The sequence below is a fragment of the Fukomys damarensis genome, unplaced genomic scaffold (assembly GCF_012274545.1).
Source record: "Fukomys damarensis isolate Sample0158 unplaced genomic scaffold, DMR_v1.0_HiC HiC_scaffold_13, whole genome shotgun sequence".
In the NCBI taxonomy this organism is placed as follows: domain Eukaryota; kingdom Metazoa; phylum Chordata; class Mammalia; order Rodentia; family Bathyergidae; genus Fukomys; species Fukomys damarensis.
The window spans coordinates 36,814,542-36,824,631 of NW_022900925.1; the positions used below are offsets into that span (position 1 = coordinate 36,814,542).

At 53.1% G+C, this 10,090-nt stretch overlaps 2 protein-coding genes across 11 annotated transcripts in view; one reads left to right on the forward strand and one right to left on the reverse strand.

Annotated features, from left to right (window-relative positions):
• Positions 1-2,342, forward strand: part of Rara (retinoic acid receptor alpha) — a 44,885-nt gene extending 42,543 nt beyond the window's left edge. For all 4 annotated transcript variants that reach the window (XM_033763033.1, XM_033763034.1, XM_033763035.1 and 1 more), the window contains 2 exons: positions 888-890; positions 1,993-2,342. In XM_033763033.1, the coding sequence (XP_033618924.1) occupies positions 888-890; positions 1,993-2,327 (338 nt within the window). In that variant the 3' untranslated portion in view covers positions 2,328-2,342. The remainder of the gene's footprint in view (positions 1-887; positions 891-1,992) is intronic.
• A 1,341-nt stretch (positions 2,343-3,683) lies between these two features.
• The window catches only part of Top2a (DNA topoisomerase II alpha), a 31,876-nt gene continuing 25,469 nt past the window's right edge, over positions 3,684-10,090 (reverse strand). For 2 of the 7 annotated variants that reach the window (XM_010619998.3, XM_010619999.2), the window contains exons 30-35: positions 6,745-6,897; positions 6,415-6,538; positions 6,254-6,300; positions 5,829-5,951; positions 5,211-5,410; positions 3,684-4,729 (exon numbers count right to left, since the gene is read on the reverse strand). In XM_010619998.3, the coding sequence (XP_010618300.1) occupies positions 4,601-4,729; positions 5,211-5,410; positions 5,829-5,951; positions 6,254-6,300; positions 6,415-6,538; positions 6,745-6,897 (776 nt within the window). In that variant the 3' untranslated portion in view covers positions 3,684-4,600. Of the gene's footprint in view, positions 4,730-5,210; positions 5,411-5,828; positions 5,952-6,253; positions 6,301-6,414; positions 6,539-6,744; positions 6,898-10,090 lie in introns of those variants that run through there. The other 5 variants (XM_019206905.2, XM_010620000.2, XM_010620001.3 and 2 more) reach the window with 5 other exon arrangements.

Here is a 10,090-nt window from a genome sequence, read left to right on the forward strand (position 1 = left end):
CCTGCCTCCTGCCTCCCCAGAGGTGGCCCCAGCGCTCCCCCACCCCGCCGCCCGACCCCACTCACCCTGGCCGGCCGGGCCCTCAGAGCAAAACGGGGTAGCGGGGATGCCGGCTGGGACCCGTCCCTCCTGGGCCCTCTTTCATTTTCCCTTTAGGGCTGGACTGGCCAGGGTGGAGGACAGGACAGGGTGGCCGAGGGGCTCGCCTCCCCCTTCTCTTAAAGGGACAGGGTGGCCCTGCCGACGCGCTCCACCCTTGCCGGGCCGTTTCCGCCCCTCCCTGGGTTATCACCACCTGCAGATGGGGCTGGGGTCACCGGAGCGACATCCTGTGCGGAGGGCACGGGGCGGGGCCCACTGCAGCCGGCGGTCCCTGGCGTCCGACGCAGGGCTGGCATTTAGGTGGCATCTGGGGACTCAGGTCCCCACTGTTACAGAAAACCCAAGAAAGCACCACGTGGAGGCGTCAGGAAGGGCAGCTCTGGTCCTGAACGCAGACTTGGGCTTCTTTCCGGTTCTCTGGCTTGCAGAGTTACTAATGACCGCCTCGGTTGGTTGGGTTTTTTAAGACAGGCCCAGGCAGTGTAGCCCCCTTTGGCCCTGAACCCTTGACCCTCCTGCCTCAGCCTCCCAAGTGCTGGGATGAGAGCAGGTGTGTCCAGTTAGAGGGGCTCCTCTGCTGTGGGGAGGGTGGCCAATGGGGACTCAGCAGCGCGAGGGGACCCCCTGCTCCTCCCCAGGGGCCCGGCCAGCCCAGCCCGCGCAGCATCCTGAGCTGGCAGCCGTGGCATAGGGCACTGTGTGCAGCGGGGAAGCTGAGGCCAGAGGGTCCTGCAGCAGGTGTGCTGCAGCCTGGCTGGCTCCCCCAGGGGCCTTCTCTTCCCCAGACCGTCCCTGGGCCCTGTGTGGGGCTGGAGGGTGCCGCGTGGAGGTGTCCTGACCCCTCCTGTCCCTCCTCGTGACACCTCAGCGGGAGACCAGGCTGTGGAGCAAGAGCTGGGAGCGCACGGCCCGTGCTGGAAACAGGATGTGGGGTGGGGCAGCACGGGGCGCCCTTCCCAGCTGTCCCGGTTCTGTCCCTGCCTGGAAAAACCCGGCCAGACCCTGCCTGTGTGGGGAGCGGGGAGGGGCGGGGTGGGGAGCCTGGTCAGCTGCACCACAGCGCCCCCAGGAGCCGATGCTGTCCAGGGCCCGCCTCCCGGATAGTGGAGGTGTCGCTGACACTGAGCAGGATCTGGGCACAGTCGGGCTTCCTGTCTCCTGTGCCCCTGTGGCATTTAAATGTATTTATTTTCCATCCTGGGAACTGAACCCAGGGCCCTTGCGTAAGCTCCACCCCTAGCCCTTTCTGTTTTTCATTTTGAGGCAGGATCTCACTGAGTCTCTGAGTTGCCCTGGCTGGGCTCCAACTTGTGATCCTCCTGCCTCAGCCTCAGAATGTGGTGATCACAGGCGAGCGCCGCCTGCCTGGCCTTAGTTCTCCTTTTTTTGGTACCAGGGGTCAAACTCACCACCTTGCACTTGCAAGGCAGGAGCGGTGCCCCTGAGCTAAATCCCTGCCCATTAGTTCTCTTCAGAGTGGGTTTCTTGTGTAAGAACCCACAAGGTCCCGGATCACGCCAGCTGTAACTGGGTCAGGGTCCTGCTGAACGGCACAAGGTCTCCACGATCCACCCACTCAGGTGACCTTGTAATTCCCACCCACAGCGTGGGAGACCAGTTGGTGGCCTGGTCTAGAGCTGGCCTCTTCGGGCTTTGTGCTCTCCAGGATCTCGCAGACTGTCGGGGTGGGGTGGGGGCAAAGCTTGTGAACACTTCCTCTGCGGTGCTGAAAGATCGCCAGCCCCGCAAACTGGCCACGCCAGTCACCCCTGCACGTAGGAGGCTGAGGCGGGAGCATCTTCCAGGCCAGCCAGAACCAGACTCTATCTCTGAAGAAAACAAAAGAGGTGCTCCTCATGACCGGGTCTGAGCACCGGGACCAGGGCCGAGGACAGGACCTGCTCCCTGGTCTCCTGCGCCCTGGGTGCGTTGGTGGTTTCCCTACAGCCGGCTTGGATTTGCTTGGATTTGGGGAGGCTCCGGTTTGTGGAAAGCAAGGAACATCTGCGATTAGTTCCTGCTGCGGCTCCAATTCCTCGCACCGGAACTGGAACCGTATGTTATTTTTAAGAACAACAACAACAAAAAAGCTTTTTCATTTAGAAAGAAAGTATTTGCTATTTTTTGTAAACTATAGGAAGAGTCCACCCAGATCGCTTCTGGAGAAGCTGCTGATGTTCAGCTCTGACCTGCGGCGCCCATCGGTTCTCAGCGTCACCAGCTGAGAACAGGAGGGCTCACTAAACAAGGGCACTCTGGGGGGCTGAGGCAGGAGGATTGCAAGGCCAAGTCCCGCTTGGGCAACTTTGTGATGCGCTGTCTCAAGATACAAATAAGAGCCTGGGTTCGGTCCCCAACTTGGTAAACCCAACCCAAGTGCTTCTGAGCCAGCTGGCTTGGGTGGGCCTGGCGCTTGGCGTTTCTAGCGTCCAGGCTGAGGGAGCCCACACCGAGAAGCTGGTTCTGTGTGCAGTGATGACCTTTGGTTTACGCCTTCGATCCAGAGTACGGTCCACAAACTGTGGCGCTGGGATCACTTAAGAATTTGTGAGAAATGCACAGTCTCAGGCCCTACCCAAGCTCCCACAGATAGGAAGCTGTTACTAGGATCCTGGAACCATTTGTAACCCAGTGAGGTGGCACACAGCTGTCATCCCAGCACTCAGGAGGCCGAGGCAGGAGAGCTGCGTGTTCAAGGCCAGCCTGCGCTACATAGTGAAACCCTGCCTCAAAAAGAAAGACTGGTTTATTTACATAGCTTCTCCCTACCTCACTGATACAATTTACACACGATAAATGTGCCACTGATGAGCTTCGATAAAATTATACAGCATCATTTCATAGCTTTTCTGTCTGCTCAACCTAGACTTTCCTGGGCTCTTACACTTTGGGAAAACAGGATCTCACTTTGTAATGCAGGTTGTCCTTGAACTCAGTGTTGGCCTCCAACTCTCAGCAATCCTCCCGCCCCGGCCTCCTGAATGCTGAGATTATAGGTGTGCGCCACCACCACACCTGGCTCAGTGAACCCTTTTGGACACTCTTTGTTCAGATTTTAATTTTTTGTACTAGGAATTAAACCCAGGGCCTTTGCATTGAGCTATATATATAGAGAGAGATAGATAGATAGATATAATCTCCTTATCCGTTTTTTAGTTTTGAGACAGGGTTTCATTAAGTTGTCCAGGTTGGGCTGGAGCTTTTTTGGGGGGTACTGGACCTGAGCTTTTGATCTACCTGCCTCAGCCTCCCAGAGTGCTGGGATTACAGGTATTCACTCACACATGACTTTTAAATATTTTAGACTGCCTGGCCTGAGGGAGCACGCCTGTAATCTAAGCAGTTGGGAGGCTAAGGCAGGAGGACTGCTGTAACTTTGAGACCAGCCTACAGGCTACATAGTGAGTTCAAGCCCAGCCTGGACTACACAGCCAGGCCTTGTCTCAAGTTTATCGTTCTTCATTTAGTCACAGAGCCCCATCACTGTGGCCAAAGTCCATTAGGCTCGTCAGAAAATGAACACTCTGGAAAGGACTTTTTTTATTGAAAAGGACTTATTTTAACATAAGGAAAAGACAATACAGGTTTTTAAAAAGGGCAAAGATAAGTTGTGATGTTTAGATAATTTTATTACAGTATAAAATTTTTGGAAATGAGATAACTAGAAAGACACAGTAAATATTTACAGAAAATTCCACAACACCAGCAAGGAACACACAGAACAGTGCAGGTCTTGAGGTTTCTAGGCTGGAATCCTGGGCTTCCCAGAAGGTCAAGTGGCACCAGCGTGTCGGGGAGGTGAGTGCCGCAGCCACCCATGCTGCCCGGCCAGCCAGAGCGGCCACTCCTCCGCCTGCCCTCCGCATGGGGTCCCGCAGACTCAGCCAGCGTGGTTTTCTTTAGTCTCTAACGAATTTCAAAGGATACGAGCAGTTTTTCATCGTTTAAACAGAAAGAAGTTCAGCACGTGAGCGGCCGGGCGGAGAGTGCTCCGACTGCAACCGTCAAGTGCTATGAGGTGGACGCTAGCTGGGGTCAGGGTGCTCCGGTCAGTGCGTGAAGTTGGGAGCCGGGCAGAGGGGCGCTTGGGATCGAAGTGCCCGGTTTTAGCTGTTCCATGCTGAAGGGGCTGGTGACTCGCCAGGTTCGGGAGAGAGGAACACATTTACAGATCAAAGAAACACGAAAAAACAACGACAAAAGGGGAAGAGATGACGGTGCCTGGAGACGAGCCAGCGCTGGTGCCTCGGCCCCACTTCCTTCCTTCCGAGGTCCTGGTTTTTGGATGAGGCCCTGCTTTAAAAATACCTTCCCGGGGCCAGGGATGTAACTCAGCGGTGCCGCTGCCTGCTGCACAAGCGTGAGGTCCCAAGTTTGATCCCCGGCACCAAAATAAAAATAAAAATAAAAATACCTTCCCGGAAGGGGACTAAAACCTTAAGGAAACTGTGACACTAGTCTTGGGCTCAGTAAGACCATTCCGAACAGTCACTGCGGTTTAAAACAGATCGTTGTCGTCGGACTCCTCCAGGTACTTTATAGGCTTCTTTGCGCGCACGGACTTTGCCCGAGGAGCCACAGCCGAGTCCAGCGCCATCTGGAAGTCATCGCTCTCCGCCTTGGATTTCTAAAGACAAAGCCAAGCGATCTGCACACGCGAACCCGGCCGCCTACGGCTCCCCTGCCTGCAGCCTCCACGCCTTCCACCAAGCACTAAGTAGGCGGGAGGCAGAGCTGCCCCACTGCTTACGGGAGGTCACATCAACTTCGTAACAACGCAATGAACTAAGGGATTAGGAGTTTAAAATCACTGTCTCAAAAATATGTCCACTTAATAGCAAAGCTCGGGCGTCTCAAAACATCCACAGCAAGCTGGTGTGGTGGCACACACCTCTTATCCCAGCTCTGGGGAGGCTGAGGCAGGGGGATTGCAAGTTCAAGTCCAGACTAGGCAATGTATGGAGACCCTGTCTTAAACTTTAAAAAGGGCCAAGGTTGCAACTCGTGGTACAGCACCCCGGGTTCAACTCCCAGAAGCATCCCGCCTCCTCCCAAACCCCCGGAACAGCAACAAAGACAACAACAAAAGGATAAAATGGGCTAAATACCTTGCTCGTGGCTCCTCTAGAAATGACTTTCTCAAAGGTAGAATCCGAATCATCAGAGGTGGATGGTTTCCTTTTGCGTCGATACTTGGTTTTGGCGGGATCAGGCTTTTGAGAGGCCTCAGAATTCCGGGCGGGGTCTCTTTTGGTCCCTTTTGGCGCTGCCCTCTTCCTGGTTCCGGCAATGGAGGCAGAAGGATGACCTGCAAGTCAACCAGGCATTGATCGCGGCCGTTCTCTGGGTTTCCTCCCTGGGAACTTTCTTTAGTGACCCGACTGCGTACGTCTGACCCAGGAAGGGACAATCGGGGAGAGCTGGGGATACTAAGCTCCAGAGAACTGAAGTACTCGTGAGCATTCAGTTTCTAAGTTATGTTTTAAGGCCGAACATCTGCAACTGCATATAAGCCATTTCCCCATTACAGAAGTGAGCTGCCTGCCCGGTTCTGAGAAGCACACTGATTTTCACGATACTGTTATAAAGATCTGAAAGCAACTGCTTCCATTTGGAGAACGACTAACTGCAATGTCAGTCGCAAGTTTTCAGAGAAAAAGGAATCGACCCGGGGGAGCCGGCCAGGAACTTGCCCAGGGCTGACCCGCACCAAGGTCTGGGGTTACCTCTCCCTGCGGTCTTCAGGGCTGCGCTTCTCTGGGGAGGCAGCTTTGCAGCCTCAGTCCCGGCGGGGAGGTCGGCAGGTGGCTCCCGGTCCTCTGCAGCCTCAGCCTGCAGCCCACTTACTCCTCATGGCCAGGGGAACAGGGGGAAGCCACTCACTGCTCGTCCCCCACCTCCAGTTCCTGCCCCAACATTTTAGCTACCCTACAGCTTTGTTCTCATTCCCCAGCTCTTCACCACAGGAGCCCTTTTGTCTCTAGCATCTCTGTACCCAGCGTGGTACCTGGCCGTGCTGTGACTGTACTGAGCACATCGTAAACAGCAGCTAGTGCTAATGAGGACTCCAGCTCTTCCTAAAGTACCTGGACAGCTGAACCCGAATGCGCCAGTGAAAGCAGACGCCTTACTGCTTTTATTCAATACATACCTGACATGATGCTTTTCTGTGGCTTTGGTTCTTCTTTTTTAATAAGTCTAGAAGGAAAAAACAACAACTTCCTGACAACCAGCTCTTCAGTGTACCAAACAACACAATCATGTTGTCTGCTCCGAAGCACCAGGCTGACAGAATCCGCCGTACAGACTCACTTTGGGGGAGCTCTGGGCTTAGGAGGACTGGCACCTGACGGGACAAAACCATCCTCTTCAGGCTCTTCATCAAAATCGGAGACATCTTCATCTGAATCCAAATCCATTGTGAATTTGGTTTTTGCTGTTAAAAGTACACACACATAAGGACGAGAGGCCAATATAACCACTCAGGCACTCACCGACGGAACACTTCACAGGTACGTGAACGGCCACCTAATCTCCTAAAGGACGTTTATGTTTTTCAAATATGTAGGGTAATTTAGCGCTGAGAAACTAATTTCCAGGGCTCAGCACTGCAAGTTCTTGGCCGGCTCTCCGCCTTCTTACCTGCAGCTCTCCGTGGCTCTATTTCTCGTGGCGGGACATCAAAATTACTTTCGTTACTGCTCATATCCGACTCAGAATCAGACCAGGGGTTCCTCTTCTTTCCTTTTCTGACAGGTTTAAATGGCAGGGTAGTTTGTTTCTTTGCCCTGGCACCTAGAAGGGAGACAGAGATGAACTACTTGTGTAGCTCAGGCTCCGCTTTCTCCATCCACCACTCGGCTACACTTGAGACGCTCCCTGGGTTAAACGGTTAACACGCGCTGAGAGGAAAGGGACACGCAGCTGGTCAGGTGACAACACGCACAGGAGGCCCGGGGGACGCTGAGGCGGCGCGGCTGGGAAAGCAGGTCAGGGAGAGGAGAGGGGCTGGTCTTGTGAAGGCTTTGGTTCTGCATTTTAAAATCCGCACTTGCCTGCAGTGTGGAGATGGAAGGGCCAGGAATAGATGAGGGGTGGAGCCCAGGCAAGGAGGAGTCCAGAGAGACGAGTCACAGGACGGGCTCAGGGGACAGGGCCCCCCAGCATCCCGCTGTGGCCCTTTCTGCCGTCTTGCCAGGGGAATTTCCCTCTGTCTCACCCGGTTCACGTTCACTTTTCCAATCTTCCCCATCTTCCCCAACAACCCAGCGCCTACTGGTTTCCTGGTGTTTCCCAGTGGAAAATTTCCCTGTGGAGACCTCTGTCCCCTGCACTTCATACGCTCATTTTTCTTCTCCCATTGGAGAAACTGAAATGGAACCGACTGTCAAGGTTCCTGATGGAGCCTTGTGTTTGTAATCAGCAGGAGCGCACACTGGGCCCAGCCTCTCTGCCATCCCCACGGCGACGGCTGTGCAGTGCCTGGCTGCCCTTCTTTCCTCCTCCCTGGGGAGTGGCCCTAGGCAGACTCTACTGGCCCTCTTTTTTTGGTACTCGGGATTGAACTCAGGACCCTGTGCTTGCAGGCAGGCGCAGTGCCACTGGGCCAAATCCCCGGCCCTCCACCCACCTTTTTTGAGACAGGGTCTTGCTAAAGTTACCCAGGCTGGGCTCGAACTCCTGATCTTCCTGCCTCAGCCTCCCAAATGCTGGGATTACAAGTGCGCCCCACCACATCCAGCTTGTGTTTCTCTCCACAGCAGCCTCTCGAGGTTTACTAGTGCTGCGCTCTCCCATTTCTTGTGCCTTTAAAATGTTGGATACCATAGGTGTTCAGAGCGCTGAAATGACTGGTTAGTTATGCGCTGTCCATGACGGACAGCGAGGTTAAAGGTGCGTGTGTGGCAGTACAGGGCCAGTAAACGGTGCAGAGCAGCACATGGACAGTGTTTTTATCACTCTTTAAAAATACTAATGTTGGGCCGGGGATTTAGCTCAGTGGTTCTGCTGCCTGCCTCGTAAGCACAAGGACCTGAGTTCGATCTCTGGTACCAAAAAATAAAAACAAAACAAAAATACTGATGTTTTCATCTGTTTTGTTCAGCTTGTCCATGAGCTGAGAGGTATGTGTGCGCCCTGGAGCCGAGCACGAATGATGTGTCACGAGCAGACCACCTAGATGCACAGGCCATAGACCCTACAGAGAACAATTAAAGGAATGGAGTGCGAGGCCACCAATAAATGTTTTCATTTCTAAAAACTTTTGGTGGCCCTGGGGATCGAGCCAAGAGCTTTTGGTCTGAGCTTCACCCTAGCCTTCTCCTAGCTTTTCTGCTGAGGCTGGGTCCCTGGAGGTTGCAAAGTCCCACAGGGCGGGGTGCTGGGATTAGAGGTGCGCACCCTGCTCTGGCTGGGAGCCCATCCACAAATCTCGTGTACACGTGCAGTCAGATGACTTGACCAAGGCCCAGGGGTCAATGGGAAAATCAGCCTTTCCACACGACACTGGGAAAAGGATGTCGACATGCAAAAGGACGGAGATGAACTCGTTCCTTACCCCACTTTCAGAAACTAACTCGAGGGCCCGGGGCTTTTGCTCAGTGGCCGATCTCTTGCCGAGTGTGAGGGCCTGGGTTCGGTCTTCATATCCAAAATACTAATTCACAGTGGATGAATCAGACATTAAGAAAATATAGGGGTCTATCCTCCAAACTTTGAATTTGGCAAACGATTAGAGATGACCCCAAGGCATGGGCAACAACAGCAAAAGACATGGGCCAATTGGACTTCAACCAAAATTAAAAACTTATGGTTCAAAGGGTACCATTGAGAAAGTAAAAAGCAGCTGGCTACATTGGTGCAGACCCATAATCTGCTACTCAGGCAGGAAGATCACAAGTTCCAGGCTAACCTGGGTAACTAAGGGAGACCTTATCTCAAAACCAAGGGGGCTGGGGTACAGCTCAATGCTAGGGCACATCCGTGAGGCCCTGGGCTCCAGCCCCAGTATGGGGGTGGGCAGAGAAGAGGGGGACAACAACCTACAGAATGGGAAAACATTTGCAAATCATATCTGGAAGAGGCCGGAATCCATGATATGTAAAGAAAACTTAAACAAGAAAAAGACAGTACAACTAAACAAATGGCAAAGAATCTGAACAGACTTCTCTGACCATAATAAGCCCACAGAAAGATGCTCCACGCCACGAGCAAAGAGGGAACTACAAAATGTTTTTGGTTCTGGGGATCAAACTCAGGACTTCGCCATTTCAAGCCAGGTGCAGCGCCACTGGGCTAAATCCCCAGCCCTGGAACTACAATTTAAAGTACAGTGAGATACATTTTACATCTAGTACTGCCAGAATCACGGGGAAAGATGATACACATTGTTAACATGGGGAGAAATAGCCACCCTCATACACTATGGTGGGAATGTAAAAATCAGGTAATTGTTTGGAAAATAGTTCAGCAGTTCTTAGTAAACTTAAACAGCCTAGGGCCCAGCCAAGTCCTCTCCTAGATATCTACCCAAGAGAAAGGAAACCTTAATCCCATATAAAAATTCTACCCCCTCTGTACCAGGAATAGAACTCAGAACCTCGTGTTTGCCAGGCTTCTACCCCCTCCGTACCAGGAATCGAACTCAGAACCTCGTGTTTGCCAGGCAGGTGTGGCTCCACTGAACTATATCCCTGGCCCATACACAATTCTGTATATAAATGTTCCAGACAGCATTACTCATGAGAGTAAAAAAGTGGGAGGGAAGCCGGACATGGTGGTACACGCCTGCAGTCCCAGTACTGCAAGGAGGAGGCAAAATGGGGAGCGGCTACTAATAGGCACTGTCTTTTGGAGGGTGATAAAACTATTCTAAAACTGACTACACTAAAACCATTAAAAGTTAATCTTCAGGCTGGGGATTTAGCCCAGTGGCGCCACCGCCTGCTTAGCAAGTAGAAGGACCAGAGTTCGATTCCTGGTACCAAAA